This window comes from Carettochelys insculpta, chromosome 7, assembly GCF_033958435.1.
Source record: "Carettochelys insculpta isolate YL-2023 chromosome 7, ASM3395843v1, whole genome shotgun sequence".
Taxonomy (NCBI): domain Eukaryota; kingdom Metazoa; phylum Chordata; order Testudines; family Carettochelyidae; genus Carettochelys; species Carettochelys insculpta.
The window spans coordinates 48,774,781-48,792,404 of NC_134143.1; the positions used below are offsets into that span (position 1 = coordinate 48,774,781).

General features: G+C 39.5%; 1 protein-coding gene across 2 annotated transcripts in view; it reads right to left on the reverse strand.

The window, feature by feature from the left end:
• Nucleotides 1-9,195: 9,195 nt before the first annotated feature.
• GLRX3 (glutaredoxin 3) overlaps nucleotides 9,196-17,624 on the reverse strand; it is a 38,884-nt gene continuing 30,455 nt past the window's right edge. For both annotated transcript variants that reach the window (XM_075000445.1, XM_075000446.1), the window contains exons 7-11: nucleotides 17,422-17,479; nucleotides 13,142-13,194; nucleotides 10,963-11,002; nucleotides 10,768-10,860; nucleotides 9,196-9,476 (exon numbers count right to left, since the gene is read on the reverse strand). In XM_075000445.1, coding sequence (XP_074856546.1) covers nucleotides 9,426-9,476; nucleotides 10,768-10,860; nucleotides 10,963-11,002; nucleotides 13,142-13,194; nucleotides 17,422-17,479 — 295 coding nt within the window. In that variant the 3' untranslated portion in view covers nucleotides 9,196-9,425. The remainder of the gene's footprint in view (nucleotides 9,477-10,767; nucleotides 10,861-10,962; nucleotides 11,003-13,141; nucleotides 13,195-17,421; nucleotides 17,480-17,624) is intronic.

The window sequence follows — 17,624 nt, forward strand, 5'->3', positions numbered from 1 at the left end:
CCTTTTCTCTTCTCTCATGGAACAGCTGAACACTGGGAGTCAGAGGAATGGGGTGAGCTAAGAGGAGGGATACTAAAATAGGCAGTGCAGAGCAGGGCCAATGGTGGAGTGAGGGCTTCATCCAGAGCAGGGATCAAGCACTTATGGGGAATATTAGAAGCTGGCACCTGGGGACACTAATTCACCCAACTGATCTCTCTAATATCCTGGGACTCACTTGACTACCCAACCACTACATACATTATACAGAAGAAGCATTTTCCCCTTCACTCTAAGCCATGCAAAGTACAAGATACTTCGGTAGTGAACAACATAAGGGCTTGTTAGAAATAGCCAGCCAACTTACGTTCGGCTCAAACCCTGCGAATTCCTATCTCACCCTCAGTGACATCAGTTACTAAGTTTTACAAAATAAATATTTTTACCCCTCTAAAAGGCCAGAAAAACAGAGATGGCCTAGTAAAAGGTTTTTTTTGTTTTTGTTTGGTTGGGTTTTTTTTGTTTTTGTTTTTGGTTTGTTAATGGGTTGAATAGCTCCAAATTTAAAACCTTTATGGGAAAAATAAGTTGGTGGAGAAAAATATAAAGAGCTTTGCCAGCTTCCTCCCCTCCTCCTCCTATTGGTTTTTTCAGTCTGCTTTGCCTGCCAAACTTGGTGCTTCCTGAATGACTGATGATAATGGAAGCACACTTGAGATTTTGATGAGCAGGGGAATGAACACAAGAAATTCCAATGCACTCATCTCAGCAGACGTGATTATAGTATTTAGTGTGTTTGCTGGTGGTGGCAGTGAGTGAACTTTATTCAAACTTGAAAATCATGGGGGTTACGAAAAGACCTGGAATAGAGTAAGTTAAAAGAAAGGATTCTTAAACTTGGAATCCATCTTACAATTGCTCATTCAGTAATACAAGAGCCTGTTTTCGTAAACTCGCTGCCCAGAAAAACTTCCCACTCTGACCTTGAAAACCATTTTCTCTCTGAAGCAAGCCATTTCCAACTGCTATTTACACGACATGTAAGGACACAAAATAGGGTGGGTTTCATTTCTTAACATAGGAAAGCTCCAGCAAGAGAACCTTTGTCCTCCTTCCAGACAGGCCCAGGAAAAGCTAGGAAAAAGTTAAGCTTGAGCATACATCATAGCTCAGAAGTGGAGGGGAGGCGCAAGATACAGCCCACGGGGCCAGATCTGGCCTTAAAAGCTTTTTCATCCAATCTGTGACTGACTGGAGAGAGTTTCCTATTCTACCCCTGCCCACCTCAAAAAATTTTGAGAGCCTACTGGCTGCACCCAACCTCCTCCACTCCAACTTCCTCCCAGTCTCTTTGCCGCCTCCTACATCTTTTCCCAAAGCCTGAATCCTCTCTGCACCCAACCCCTTCCCAGACCCTCAATCCCCTGGACTCAGGTGACACACTCTGAACCCTCCTCCACCATGTCCCATGTCACAACCCCCGCCTGGGCACTGCACACCCTCCTACACCAGGCCCATATCCTCTCCTACACCCATACTCCCTCCTGGACCTTGCACCCTAATACCCTGATCCAGGTCACAACCCCTCCTCCTTCACCAAACTCCCTCAGTCCCCCTATGCTGAGCTCACTTCCACACCCAACCTCCATCCCAGACCCTACACCTCTTTCATAGAATGCAGCCCTTAATCACTTACCAAAATCTCGGTATGCTCCGCCCCAGCAAAATTATTGCCCAGCCCCTCCTAGTTTGTGTACAGAGAACCCACAGCTACTGTTTACGTGAGAGAATTCTCAGAACAGACCTTCTTCAGAATTCTGAGGGGGAGCAGTGTAAATATCCCTGGGATATTTCCTACAATCACCATAAACGCAGTCAGAAGCGCTCCTTTACTTAAGAGCACATTCCCTTTGTTACACATCTCCCTGCTGCCTGGATAAAGGTGAAAAGTTAGCAAAAGACAATCCTGAACCCACACACAATGACACAGTAAGTGAGTGTTCTTTCTGGGACTCTTGATAATTCAATTTAGAAGATAAATTAAAAAAATTGTAAAAATGTATTTGAAAGTTAGAATATTAATGTAAAATGTGTTGAGACTGATTTTTTCCATATCTTCCTTGCAAGTCCACAGATTTGTGTATTCTTTTGGCTTTAAGAGTCATTTAGTACCCTAAACAAACAATTCTAATTAGGTGAAGTATTCTACAGCAATACAAATAATCTTTGTAGACTAAAGACTGGGATAGCTTTGGCCTTTAGAAGCCTTAGCACACAAAGTAACTTTTTTTTTTTTTTTTTAAAAAAGATTAATACCAATACTTCACTGAATTTATAGATGCAAGTGCTCTGCTTTATATTTAATGCTATTTGACTGGGCATCATTTACCACATTTGCTCTTGTAATGGTGTGATTAGTTATAAAGCCAATGTTTGGCATTAATATTAAGCACAAATATAAAGTTTTAAAAAAAATCAATTTAGTGTAGGAAATGGATTACTATAATCTTAAATTCTTTCTATATGCATATATCTTATCTTAATAAAGTCACACATTGCCCATAAATTCTTGGCTATAACCATATATTACCCAAATTCTTGCTTTTGAACAGTTTGGATCAATTTTCATTGAAACAACACCATTTTAACACTTGACCACCAATCATTTTCATTTTTTAGTTCCCTTTAAAAATCCTCATCAGTAAAATTACCTTAAAACTACACTAATGCCGATGTAATTTTCCAGGGCATAAGAGTGCTCAGTGAACGAGACACTCAGCTCGTTCACTTCTAGCAGTAGAATGACTCCAGACTAGAATGGAAGACGTAACATCTCACAAATCACCTACTACATGCAGAACATATCTCGAACACAAATAAGACTAACTACATAACCAGATTTGTCAACAATGTAATGTAGGAAATTTAACTCACATGCACTTCAGCAGAAATGTGTTCACAGACACATAAAACAATGCATTCAAAAGCCATATGAAGTCTGCACTGTACAGACATTATGGTGTTCTGGCCTGCTGACCCCTGACTGACATTTGGGTGATGCTGCACCTGCTGGCTGTCCAGCTGCTTCTGCACACTTTCCTGGTATTATCAGGGCTTTCACATGTGCACCCAGATGCTTTCACTGCAGCCAGTACCATCTCATGCACACTTAGGACCTGTGTGGCCCACCCAGGTGATTTAAAAGAGAGAGGGGTCCAGACCCTTTTAATTTGCCTAGGCACTTGACCAATTGCTCGAGCCCTTGGACAATGCCCACCCCCTTCCCTCCATCAGCAAACCCGGATTTAGACCCCAAAATCTAGAAGGTACTGGATATCTGCAACTTTCACAGAAATCACCTGAAAATTTACAACTTCTGTACTTCTTAGAATCTGCCATAAATGAACACTTGAAGTGGTGTGCATGTAAAAAGCCTATTAGTCCCCAATGCCTGCTCCAGCCTAGATAGATAGTTCCTGACTTAAACAATCCAACACAAAGAATTAAGCAAAGGGATACCAGGATGAAACTGTGGGGACTAATTACAGATGGGTAACACAATTCAGAAAAAATAATGTAATCCTTTGTCCTAAAGTGTGAATCTACACTATAGCCGACTGAAATATTTTGGATTACAAGCACTGATCTTTTTTAAATTTGAAATTCTAACAATAAAGAGAAAAACCTATAGTCATTTTCACAAATTTTCTTCCCCAACAAGCTCTAACCCTAATGGATATTGAGAGTTGAAAAAAGTTCTAATTCTTCCATTTTCTTTCATCATGTTGCCTCTATATCTCCTTGTTCAGGAATGAAATGAAGCAGGAGAGCCAAAATATTGAAAAAGAAGCATGAGTTGATCTGATGGAAGGCACTAGACAATGCAAATTCTATTCGTTATTCCACTATTACGACATACAAGATCTGGTCTAGTTGACCGAAATTCCTGGACAATCAATGTAATATCAAAATAAAATGAATATACCTTGCAGACAGGAATGACATGCGGACACATGATGACCTGAGACCAGTCTTTCCCTCAAAGCAACGGATGATTGCCTGAACACTAAATACAGACAAGGCATCAGCTGTTTTACTTTCCCAAGGGAGCAGCCTCCCTTCATGGGCCCTGAGCAAGGTGGGAGAAGGGGAGATCAGCACTCCCAAAAGGGGTGGGGATGATGGCAGAAGTGCCAGAGTCAAGAGCAGCCAGCCTTTAGCACCACCCAGAGCACACTACACCTTGTACATCCCCACCCCACACAAATCCCCATCCCATAGTGCTGCCTGGAGCATGCAGCACTGTACATCAGAAGTGACTTTGAGGGCCCAAGGCTCCAGCCACCGCCACTGCTGCTGCGATACCTGGAATCACCTTTGAATCACCAGGCCCTGGGGCAAATACCTCCATTGTACCTTCCTCAACCTGTCAGTGAACCTAATGACATCCCATGGTACCCAAGTGTCTCCCAGACAGGAGACTAGAGAATGCTTGGGCATTTATATGTTGCTTAGTTATATATAGCTGATATAAACTGGCAAATTATCTATCAGTAATTCACTTCTGCAGCAAGATCAACAGCGGTAGCAATAGGGTAGACTAAAAAGTAGAGAGGGTTCAGACATGTTTACTGCCCTCTCATGTGGAACACAGTTACTGTTAAAATATCACTCCCCCTCTTTTTACTAGTGAGTGGAGGAAGTGAAGGTTGCAATTAAAACCATTCAGGGATCAGGGGAAATTCCAAGTTAAAGAATATAATTACTTAAGTCTGATTGACCCAAAGGCCAAGTGAAACTACTCACTGCGTGTAAAAGAACAGAACAAAACAAAAAACTAGGCCATCTTTAGTGGGTGCAAAAATGTGTAAGACCTAACTTTGTCTCATCAAGAAGACTGCACCTCCAGCAACTTAGTATTGCACAAAGAAAAGAGGCAATTAGGTTTTCTTTGCAGTATATCTACACAGCAATTAGGCCAAGTGCCAATCTGACTGCAAATGTCTACACAGCAATTTTTAGCCCCACAGCCATTGTCTGAGCCCAAGTCAGTTGACCTGGGCCAGCCACTGGTCTCTCATTTTAATATAGATGTACCCTTGGTGTCTCTCACTACAATGCTCACAGCAAGGCCTGACTCTGATTAGCTTTGGAGATATGTGATTACCTGAAAGATTATACTGCCAGTCTCACAGCAAATGAATGTTCTGCAGAAAATCAAAACAACTTTGTTAATTATTTGCACTGAAAGGCTATTTTAAGCATCTATGAAATCATCACCGTAGAGGAAATATAGGTGTTTGATTGCCAACTTCCACAAATATTTACATATCTAAGGGATGTTTGGAGAATATCAAGAAAGAATCCATGACTGACTAAGGAAACAAAATGGCAATTTGTTTTCAGTATTTCTTGCTGTTTCATCTCCACAGCCAGTATCTGAGGTGTTCAAACATATTGTCTGTCTTCATTCTGTGTAAAGCCTAAACTTGTACAGGTTGAACCTCTTTTGGCCGGCACCCTCGAGACCTGAGTGGTGCCAAACAAATTTTCTGGACTAGAGAGGTCAATAACGTCTAGCATATTATCAACACTTCCACTGCTTACTGGGCTCTTAGAAGACGTTTGGGGTAAATTACAGCTAACAGCACAGAACAGAGATTGGTGGCTATGAACAAGCTTTTTGGGACCATGGGAAACTTGGTTACACGCCATGAGTGGTTGTCCAGCTAACAAAAATCGTGCTGGATTACGGATGTTGCTGCATGACAGTGTGCTGGATTAGAGGGGTTCAAGCTGTAATAAAAACACACTATTGCCATGACAGAATATTTTATTCCCACACGTCAGGCTCTAGTTTTAATGTCAGTTATTGCTGTACGGCAGAACGAGCATGTGTGCTGCGCCCCTGTTCTGAAAGGAGCCCAGAAGAGATTTTTCCCATGTGGATGAAATTGCTTTCATGCACACTTCAAATAGTTACATAGATCCCACCTTTTCTATCATGGTGAGATTTTAGGCCAACTACACTTGCACAACATAGTTTTCTACCACACAGAGATGGCACTTCTGGATTTATGGGGAACGAGCATCCAACTTGATCATGAGAGTCCACGTCCATACTGATACTTCTGATGCTGAAGAAGTTTCTACACCCGATGATGCTACTGACACTGTAGAAAATACTGAACTCTATGACGGTTCAAACACATGGATTCTTCAGATAAAAGTTAGTACTATCAATTTTGCTCTTCCAAAACACTAGTATGAAGGGCTGTTGGAAAAGAGAGCTAAGCACTACCAGAATTCAGTTCAAATTCTTACACTGCATAACTATACTGACGTACCAGTAGAAGCACAAGGCTGAGTCAGGCTTGCTAATTATATTTGCCGACATATACCCATTTAAAAAAATCCTTTACCCTTCTGTCAGCTCACCAGACCAAGGACAGACAGGATTATGAGATATGTTTCACTACCGAGTTGATCAGGGATAGTTTAATTTATTAAGCTTACTACTTTACTGCTACTACAACTACAGTACACACTTTATTACAACGAAATGTATAGGAGGAGTAAAAGGCACTTGGAATGCTTACATCCCGGTCTACTGTGGGGAATCCCATCCCTTTTGCCACACACCAGGGCTGCAGTGGATGTGCCTCCCGCTGGGGGAATCCAGGGCACCCTGAGGCTGAAGTCCTTGGTGAGACTCACCAGAGGGAGGACCTCGCAATGATGTTATCCCTTACCCATACAGCACACACTGGCTTAGTGCCACTCAACATTCCCATGGAGTTGAAGGAGGGAGCCAGTTTTGCTTATCTTGTTGCTTGGTTCTCGGCTAGAGATGTCCAACCAGTAAACCTGTTTGGGCCATTCCTAAAGCCCATTTGGTGTTTATATCTGTGGAGCTCAAGGCTGTACCCTAGGAGTGGGAACTTGGTTGTACTACAGGAATGGAAACGTCCATCCTGGCCCCCAGGCCTGCTTATGCCTTTTTACATGACACCTTTCATGTACATTTGATTCCCTCAAAGTTATATCAACATTTTAGAACGAAAAATACTTACAGTATTTCATTATTTATATCGATATGCTTTCATTTTCATTTTTCAAAATACTAAACATGTAAGTGTACGGTGACACTTAAGATCTTCATCTCCCTCTCCCCTGCTTCATCCTCTGAATTACAAAATCCTGACAGCACATGGCCAATCAATTTTTTTCAATGCTTCAAATGTAAAGAAGATCAGACTATAGCCATATAACTAAGTCCGCTGACTTCAAGGGGATTTTGATTTAACCATATACGAATTATGTGGTTCGAAGTAGAACGTTCATTAAGAGTTACTCCCGATACTATCTTTTATATATTTTTCCTGCAAAAGCCCTCTTTGGAATCTACCAGAATTACAGGCAACCAACCCATTTTATACCAAAGCAACAAATATCAGAAACCATAAGGCATTTTTAAAATTTGCACTAGTGTGTGGGAGACCCATTGAATTTTGTACATTAGAAATGGAGTGAATACAAAGCAAGGAGAATGAATCAAAAGTTCTCCCCCCAAGTACTCTGTAAATACCACTTAGTTTAAGTTCCATAATAACCTCCTTAAAACAATCATTTTACAAAATCCTGAAATCTTAATGAAAATTCAATGCACCTATTAAGTTTGTGCAGAAGAGTGGGGAAAGCCCACCAATATTTTGTGCAGATAAGGGAGAAAATTTAGTTAAGCTCTGCTATATTTAATTTTGAAAAACACTTGAATTTTTAGAAGCATGACAGAATAAATTGAATTTTGTATTTAATCTTGGTTTAGTTAAAACTTCTCAATCATAATTTGACCCCAGGGATAGTGGATTTTGATATAATTTTTTTTTTTACCACTTTAAAAATTCAGCAGACAATGGTTACTAGCAAGAAGTACCTAGGAGATTAACTAAAGCTTGTTTTCATGACAGGGACATGACTTCCTGTAATGAGATTAAAACTGATCTTTTCAATCACATAAATACACTATTTTAAAATTGCTAAAATGATTCTCATAACTATTTAGATTTGGACAGAATTAAAAAGTAATCCTTTTTAAGGATTTAATAAGGTAAAAAAATACTACTTAGATGGTGCAATAAAAAAATAAACCCATAAATGCTGAAGTGGTTTATATTCAAAATTTGCCCCACTGTCTAAGGTTGTCCAATGAAATCCAACCCAAGTTTATAGTGACTGAAAGTTGCTACCAGATACCATCTCATAGCCTATGTGAAATAAATTGGTGGTGTCACTTCGTTTCCTAGAAGCCATCACAAAATTCACACTGCCACAACATTACATTTCATTGAAGCTGATCTGGATACTAAACACTTTTCCACTTGAGGAAGGGGCCCTTTCAGTTCAGTACTGAGGCACACTGATGAGGTACATTACTGTATTTTTCAGTGAACTAACAGGAGGACTTCATTTTCCAGACAATTTGTGAGCATTACATGCAGTACTGATGATTTAATGGTAAAGCTGTACTGAGGCACAAAGGTTAGTTTCCCAGAGTTTCTTCCCTTCTGCCCATTCAATTATAATTGAATAGTGAAAGTGTTTTGCCCATGAGTGGAAGAATTGAGACCACAGGTCTTCAACGGAGGATTAAAATAAGAAAATAAAGAGTCTTCCAGGTTCAGAGATGATCACAAGGAAGAAGAACAATATGAACTGTTGAAACATATCTTATAGGAAGGAGATAGCTATTTTATTTCTAAGAGCAGCAACACTGAGGATACACCACAACTGCCTTAACATAAACTTTACTAGCTTAAATCTCCATCTTAATTTAAATATGTTTAAATGAGAAAAAAAAAGATTAAACAGGCTGACCACCACCTGAAGTTAGCAAACAATTATTGTAAGTGCTTGAACAATGAAGATAAATACAGTTGAAGCTCTTTAATAATGTTTTAATAGGAATACTCTGGATAAAGATTTCAGTAATATTATTCTGGCTCACTGGACATCAAAAACAATTAGAGACACGAAAATTTATATGCCTTTGGTCACAATGTATGTTTTTCTAATGAGAGTTACGTGCCCACTAACTATTGTAAAGGACTAAAATATATGAGGAGAGGTGAATGGGTAAGAGAGTAGTTTACACTAAACTGAACTATCTCGATGAAACGAGCACACATATTTACAAAGAGTGCAATGAAAACAAAATGTTTTAACATTCCATTTTAATTAAAGATGTTGATACAGTTTTGTATTTTGGGTGAAAAATTACTTTAACACATACATCTAGAACAACTTTGTAAAGTATACAGAGCAAGTCAAAAGCTTTTAATTACTCTCACTCCATTCACCAGAGCTGATTGCTCCAATGTAATCAATAAATGAATTCTTTCTTGAAGTATATCAGTTCCCATCATTAGCATTCGTGTCCATTTGCATTAATTTTCTCCCTTCAGAATAGATAACAATTCTCCACTTTCCTTTAGCTCCTGTAAAGAAATTACAGATAGTAAGTCAGGCCATATATATTTTGCAATTAACTCTGACATCAATTCAACAGGGATGATTTTCAGACAAGAATATAAAGCTGTCCACTGTTCAGGAGGACATAACCCACTAGAGGTCCCCCTCAACCACAAGTAATTGATTTTTATAATTCTGTATGTAAACAAAGTTTTACAGAACATAAGACCCAATATGTGACAAAGTGAAAAAAAATCATGATCAATAGAATTCATTAGAGATGGGAAGACTGGTATAAATTATATTTTAGAAGTACACGTATGCATTACTCTGGTTAGTTAAATTTAGTTGATATTATAAGTTATCCAGTTAGGTTACGTTAATATGAAATGTTCTGTTTTTCTTAAATGTATCCAGATATTACCTACAAGCAGAATATTCTTGCGTATCACTGTCATTTTATAACATATCTTCAAATAACTAACATTCATGTTTCAGTAGAATATGTCACTAAAGTGAACTCTCAATGAAGTATAGTCCAATACTGCTGCTAACTATTTTTCAAGCACTATTGGTGAGTTTAACGTTCCAACTTCTTTCATGCTCAAAATCGTATTTAGTGATCAACATATAAGTTAACCCAAAATTGTGACATATCTGATAAATAAAGTTTTCAAAAATACCTATATAATTTAAGTAATATCAGATTATTTTTAGAGCTAAATGAGATTTATTGATTACATCTTCCCAGGAGTTACAATGTGTATGGAATTGGCTATAAAACACTGAGACAATAATAAACTCAGGAGTATTAGGGGTTTAGAAGACTATGCCTGCTCTGTTACAAAAATCAAAAACCCTAGTAACAAATGCAGATCTATTTTTGTTGCTTCAGGGTCTGTTCAAAAGACTACAATAAACCTCACTTCTTTTTCCAGGAACAAGGCAGTTTGCTAGGAAAAATGTCTCACCACCTTATTTGAGAACAGTAATGTCAAAAATAAAGCTAAAAACCAAATGAAACCTGTAAAAATGCACCCACAGGGTAAAAAACAGTCTTTACAGTAAAGGAAGCTGAATGCTGTCAAGAAAATACATTTCATTGCTATATCACAGCATATGAGTGTGCCAGAGATTTAAAAGCTCTTTTCAACCATATGTTGAAATAACGATACTCATAGTAAAACCAACCAAGTCATTCTACTTCAAAATCTTTGGCCATTACATAGCATCTTATATATAAGACAAAACATTTTAGAAGCTCATACAAGGAAAGTCAATTTACATTTTAAAACAGAAGTCCCTCCTCTTACTTACCTTAACAATATCCAACCCTCCAACAAGTTCACCTTTTACATACAACTGAGGGTACGTTGGCCAGTTTGAATATGTTTTTAATCCTTGCCGCACCTAAAGAAAATAACCTTAAGTCTCTTCACAGCAGCTTTTGTAGCGTACTAGACATAAAAATGACACGTGGAGTGGAGGGGTCAAAAAAAGATTCAGACTTACCTCTTCATCCTCTAATATATCAAATGTCTCATAATCAACACTATAAAGAAAGATCAAAATGACTTGCAAATTTTTGCAAAATAATAATCAGAAAAAAAATTGGTTTTCACACTACCAGCTAGCTACCATCTATTATATCGGATGTTTGCATAAGATCTTTATTTATAGTCTGTATGCAAGAAACTAGAGAAGTCAAATACTTAAGTGGGATACAGATGTTTACTAATTAGCCATTAAATCCTTTGAGTGAAACTGTTACTACTTTTTTTCCCCATCTACATCAAAATGAACAAAGACAGTATAAACCAAGAAGTATTCAACTTCATTGAAAGACTACTTATGCTGACCCAGCAGAGTGATATTACTCTCCAAAAAAAAAAACCTGACCATGTGCTTTAAGTGTGCAAAATAAATGTGATATTCAAGATTGTTTGCATCACTAACAATGTTGAACAAACAGAAAAAGTTTTAGAGACCAAAATTAATTGTATTATGAGATATGAAATGGTCTTAGGAAAAGTTACTAATCCATAAATGTACACATTTTGTTGAAATCTCTAGTCAGAGTGCAAGGAATTATTTCACAGACACCAGATATGGGAAAGTCTTGTGCTCTGATTGGCTGAGGCATTGTCACAGGCAGGGGTTTGTATCATGAGCTGTTTCTGAACTCTGCAAAAATCTCAATCTTCTGTTTGGCTGCTGCTCTCAAAGTTGATTCATAAAACCACAAATATAGTTGATTACCCCTGTTCAGTCACACATCTAACCAGAGAAATAAGACATTTTTTTTAAATGGAATCATTCAATGGGAGAAGCCACTAAACATTTCTCAAGGTACAAGGAGGAGTCGTAGAGACAGATGGGCAATTGGACATAAGAAATGAAAAGACATTCAGACTATGAGGCAGCCATGTTTCCTGTGGGTAAAATAGAATTCTAGAAGCTGCTAATCAGAGTGAAAGGATTTTTGTGCTCAACAATCGAAGTGCAAAGAGGGGATGAAAAGAGCATTCACAGTGTGGGTTGGTCGTTAGCCTTACTGCCAAGTTATGTAGTCACTTTTCCTTACTTAATCTGAAAGTAATGTAACAGTGTTTTGCACTTCTAGTAGCCACATAAAGTAGGGATAGAAGTTTCACTTCTATTACAATTACCCTAAAACGGTGTTTATGAAATAATTCCTTGCACTCTGACTAAACACTATTACAATTATCAAGTGAAACTATTCAACTAAATAGCCTGCAACAATTATGGATTTGAATTAACTAGCAGTTGTTGCACTACAGTGTTCCACAAACAACAAGAGTTACAGGACCAGCAATAACCAGGAGGACTTATTTACGGATATGATTAAACAGTGAACTTATTCAACACAACTTGGAGTTGTGCTCAAACTGCTTTTTACATTCTAGCTATGTAGGATTTCTGCACCAGTATGCTCTGAACTCCACCACCACACTAGGTACCTTCCTCCTGCCATTTCTATTTCTATTAAAGCCTTCTATTTGTAGGGCTATAATAAGATGCCTCCTTTAAAATGTTTATAAAATACATTTTTAGGTGAGGGTAAATGCCACTCTTCCATCAGAATGATTCAGTTTATTATATGTATCAGAGGGGTACCGATGTTAATCTGTATCTGCAAAAATAATGGGAACTTCTGCAGCGCCTTATAGAGTAACAGATATTTTGAAGCATGAGCTTTCTTGGGCAAAGACCTGCTTCACCAGATGCAACGTGATGTCATTGCTTATGCTCCAAAATATGTTAGTCTATGGCTGTGTCTACAGTACAAAAATAACTTCAAAGTTGCTTACTTTGAAGTACAACTTCTAAGTTGAGCATCCACGCACACACCCTACTTCGAAGTTAAACTCTGAAGTAGGGCACTACTCCATTCCCAGGAATGGAGTACGGACTTCGAAGTTGGGCTCCCTACTTTGAAGTTAACGTTGAAATTAGGGAACATGTGTGTAGACTCTCTGCTGGCTACTTAGATGTAGTGCCTAACTTTGAAGTTAGTTCCCAGTGTAGACGCACCCCGTAAGGTGCCACAAGACTTCTCACTGTTTTTTCAGTTTATTATGATTACCTGGTGTTTGCTTGTAAGCTTACTTATAAACATTGTACTTTTATTCATTACATAGCCGTTACATTTTAAACAATATCTACATACCCAGTGCTGTTCAGGATTTCTATAATTTGCTTGCTGAATCCACATTTTGCCATCTAAAGGGAGAGAAAGATTTACTAGACTACAACATTACTTTTCTAGTTTTGTGACGTTTTAAAGCTTTTAAGCCAAGAAACTTCAACCTTCCAAATGCTCACATAACAAGCCAATCAATTAATAACTATCTTATTTCTAACAACCCTGTTTGATGTACACACTGCGCTGTCCTCCTTCAGCAATCACCTTTTAACAGCTACTTTACATTTTCTCTGCCAAGTTTACCTTTGCAGGGCAATTTGGTTTTCACTTATAAACACTTGTCAAGTGAATGAAAATACTGATAATTACCTCCCTCATTTCTTCTAACACCAGCTCTCCTTAAACAGGACAGTTTCTCTTAGCTACAGCTCAGACACAGATTCTATCTTAAGAGTAGTCAAAGTAAGCCAAAGCTAAAAAGTAGCCCAAGTGATACACTCCTTTTGGATTCATACATTTCCAAAAACCTTATTTGTAAACATAATGTAAAAGAGCTGCTTACTAGTCCCCATGAAATTTTTCCTTTGCAAGACTGTCCTTTATGCAAGACAAGGCAGTTGCTTTCTGCATGCACTTGGTAATTTCCACATCTGCACAAAGACACTCTCTCATTTTGAAAGGTGGACTATTATTTATTTTAACTTTTTCCCCTGTAGCTAGGGTGTGAATATGGAGTACCTATCCTGCTTTGAACTGAGTCTACACAGTATTTAGGCCAGACTACCTGACCCCCTGGATATCTGACTAGGAAGGGAGAAGGTGAGAGGAAGGAAGGAAGGTAGCAGCTCAGACACAAAACACTTTAGGGCTATGTAGCCTCTTTACAACTTACTGTTTTTAAGGCTAACAATGAGCTATCATGTCCATTCAAGGCTCCAGCACTGGCTAACATAGTGCCCAGGTGCAGCAATGCCCTGAGTCCTGTTATAAGTCAATCACAGACTCATAGGGCTGGAAGGGACCTCAGGAGGTCATCTAGTCCAGCCCCCTGCTTCAAGCAGGATCAACCCCAACTAATGGGACTTAAAAACCTCGAGGGATGGAGAATCCACCACCTCTCAAGGCAACACATTCCAATGCTTCACCACCCTTCTGGTGAAGTAGTTTTCCCTAGTATCCAACCTACACCTCTCCCTGTTTAGCGTCAGACCATTGGTCCTTGTTCCGCCATCTGAGAACAGTTTCTCACCATCCTCTTTAGAGCTTCCCTTCAGGAAGCTGAAAGCTATTAAATCACCCTCAGTCTTCTCTTCTGTAATCTAAACAACCCCAAATCCCTCAGCCTCTCCTCATAGGTCATGTGCTCCAGCCCCTTAATCCTTTTTGTTGCCTTCCACCGAACCTGCTCCAGCACATCCACATCCTTTTATACTGGGGGGCCCAAAACTGAACGCAATATTCCAAATGTGGCCTCACCAGTGCCGAATAGAGGGGAACAACCACTTCTCTACATCTGCATGAAATGCTCCTCCTAATGCACCCCAATATGTCATTAGGTTTCTTGGCTACAAGGGCATACTGTTCACTCATATCCAGCCTTTCTTCCACCATATCCATTAGGTCCCTTCCCACTGTACTGCTGCTTAGTCAGTCAGCTCTCAGCCTGTAACAATGCTTGGGAGTCTTCTGTCCCAAGTGCACGACTCCACAATTCCCCTTGTTGAACCGCATCAGATTTCTTTTGGCCCAATCCTCCAATTTATCCAGGTCACTATGAATCCTATCTCTACACTCCAACATATCTACCTCTCCCCCTAGCTTTGTATCATCTGCAAACTTGCTGAGAGTGTAATCCAGTCCCTCATCCAGGTCATTAATAACGATATTGAACGACACTGGCCCCAAAACCGAGCCTTGGGGTACCTGGTTTGAAACCAACCGCCCTCCAGATATTGAGCCATTGACCCCTACACATTGGGTCCAACCATCAAGCCAGCTTTCCATCCATCTTATAGTCCATGGAGCCAATAAAAGAAAAAATTGTAAAGGCACAATAATGCCACGGCAAACACAATTGATCTCTGTGCTGTTTTCTGTCCTGGGGCTAGAGGCGCCTCCTCCGCCTCTGCAGGTACCCTGCAGCTGCCCAGCAGTGGTGGAGGGAGCCCATCCAGCTGTCCAGACACAACAGATTCCCTGGAGTTCCCACTTACTGCACAGCACTCCACCCCCTTCCCCAAACTGCTCAGCTGTCACTGCAGGGGATGCTGGAGCTCCAGCAAGAGTGGTTGTTAAGCTGAACCTGCCTCCCCATTGTGTCATGGATAGTTTTAGTGAAAGTCACGGATGGGCCACAGGCTTCTGTGAATTTCTGTTTACTGTCCGTGACCTGTCAACAACTTGCCTTACAAATACCTGAGACAAAATTTTAGCCTTAAGTATAGGTAATATGGAGCTTGAGCTCCTAGCGGAAACAAATGAAATGGAAAGATGGATTCACACATGGAACAGCTAAGTTCCCCACCTCAAGCAGAGCTCCCTCTCTCAACTACTGCATAAACAGAGGTAATACATGGGAGCAGGAGCATGTACATGCACCCCGCAGCGTTAGCCCCACCCCTCCCCTCCCCTCTACACTCACCATCAGCACAACAGCACTTCTGGTGAGTGCAAGGGCAGTCCCACCTCCCCCCCACCAGGATGGCACACCCAGAGAGCAGCGTGAGCTTAATAGCTTCTGCAGAAACAAGTAAGCAGGGCACAGCCAAGGAGGGAGTGGAGCAGGTCAGGAGGGGAGGAGCATGGGCAGGCACGTGGCCAGTCCCGTCCCATCCCTTTCCCCCAGAATCCTGGAATAGGCGCTTCTGTGCAAAAAGGTTTTATATTTTTATTCACAGTAAACTCTTTCACATCCGGCTTTCTATCATCCAGAACTCTCAAATAACCAGCATTTTATCCAAAAGTAAATGCTAGTTGCATTTTCTGTAAGTACAGTAGAGTGAAAGCAAATGCAAATAAATACAGCACCTACAGTATAAGTTTACAGTGTACGATACTACTGTTGTTGGTAAAATAAAGGACTCTGCATACATTTTTGTTTAATATTTAATCTTGGTCTTCTTTAGTGTTATGCATTGCTAGGTATACCTCTCTATTATCCAAATATTTGAATATCCTGCAAACTCCCAGTCTCAGGGCTACTGGATATATAAGTTTACTGTAGTCATTTATTACCACTTCAATCCCAATTAACATCAGTCTGCTTTTGGAAATCACATTTATTTTAATCTGAAAGGATAAAAATAGCAATTCAGAAAAACACCATCTTCTATATATAAAAAGGAAACAGTAGATCATTTAAGATACACAGCTATAGACATTCATAAACAGATGCCTGAGGTACATCCTTTGCATCAAATGGCAAAACTGTCACAAATGAGGAGCTTTGGAACAGAGTAGTACACAAATCACTTGACACTCAAATCAAGAGAAGAAAGTGGGGATGGCTAGGCCACGGTCTCAGAAATCCATCATCCAGCATAGTCCATCGGGCTCTCAAATGGAACTTGCAAGAAAATGCAAAGAGAGGAACACCTTGGACAAGGTGGGGAAGATGTGCTGAGATTGAAGGACAACTGGGGTACTCCTGGAGTCTGCTAGAAGTTTTGTCATGAGACAGAGTGAAGTGGAGGAAATTTGTAGGCGACATATGCTCCACTCAGACTACAAGGGTTTAAGTGAAAGTAGTGTGGTGCCATCACGCATCTTTTTAAACTATGCTGAAAAATTATGTAACCAAAAGACAGCAACTAAAACAGATAGTATATCAATTCAGGTAGACCAGGAATGATAATTCCAAAAAGAGATGCCTAGAATCAATATGACAGGTAATAACTGAAGGATAGGCCTCATGTGTAACGTTCTGATTACATATGCAGCAAGAGAGAATTAAGACACATTATCTGCTGAATCCAAAAACATCGGCACAGACGCTGTTGGACAAAAATCAAAGGGGAGGGAGGAGACAATTCAAACACAAAGATTATAAATTATGTAGATGAAGTTGATGGATGTAACTAAAGTTTTAGCGAGATGATTGCATCATTACATCTGTGTGTTAAAATGAAGTACTGATAACTATCAGATAAATTATGGATTACTCAGTATGGTATATAGTAGGAATAAGTCAGACAGGTAAACATGTGATACCACTTCAATTTCAGTAGACAAGAAGAAAAGGGTCCCTATGCTGCATGTGTGAGCATCAAAAGAAATCACAACGAAACCATTTTGGAGATCTCTACCTGCTTGTTTCCTTTCATGAACAGCATCACAGAAGCTTTATTCATCAGCACTTTAAGCCTAAAAATAGAGGAAAAAATTATAGAAAATAACTCGGTTCAATTATTAACCTATACCTTTGATCTACTTTTTCAGTAACATACATATAAGAAAGATAGGAAGAAAATTCACGGGTTTAGTAGATACACTGAAAGCAGTACTATGA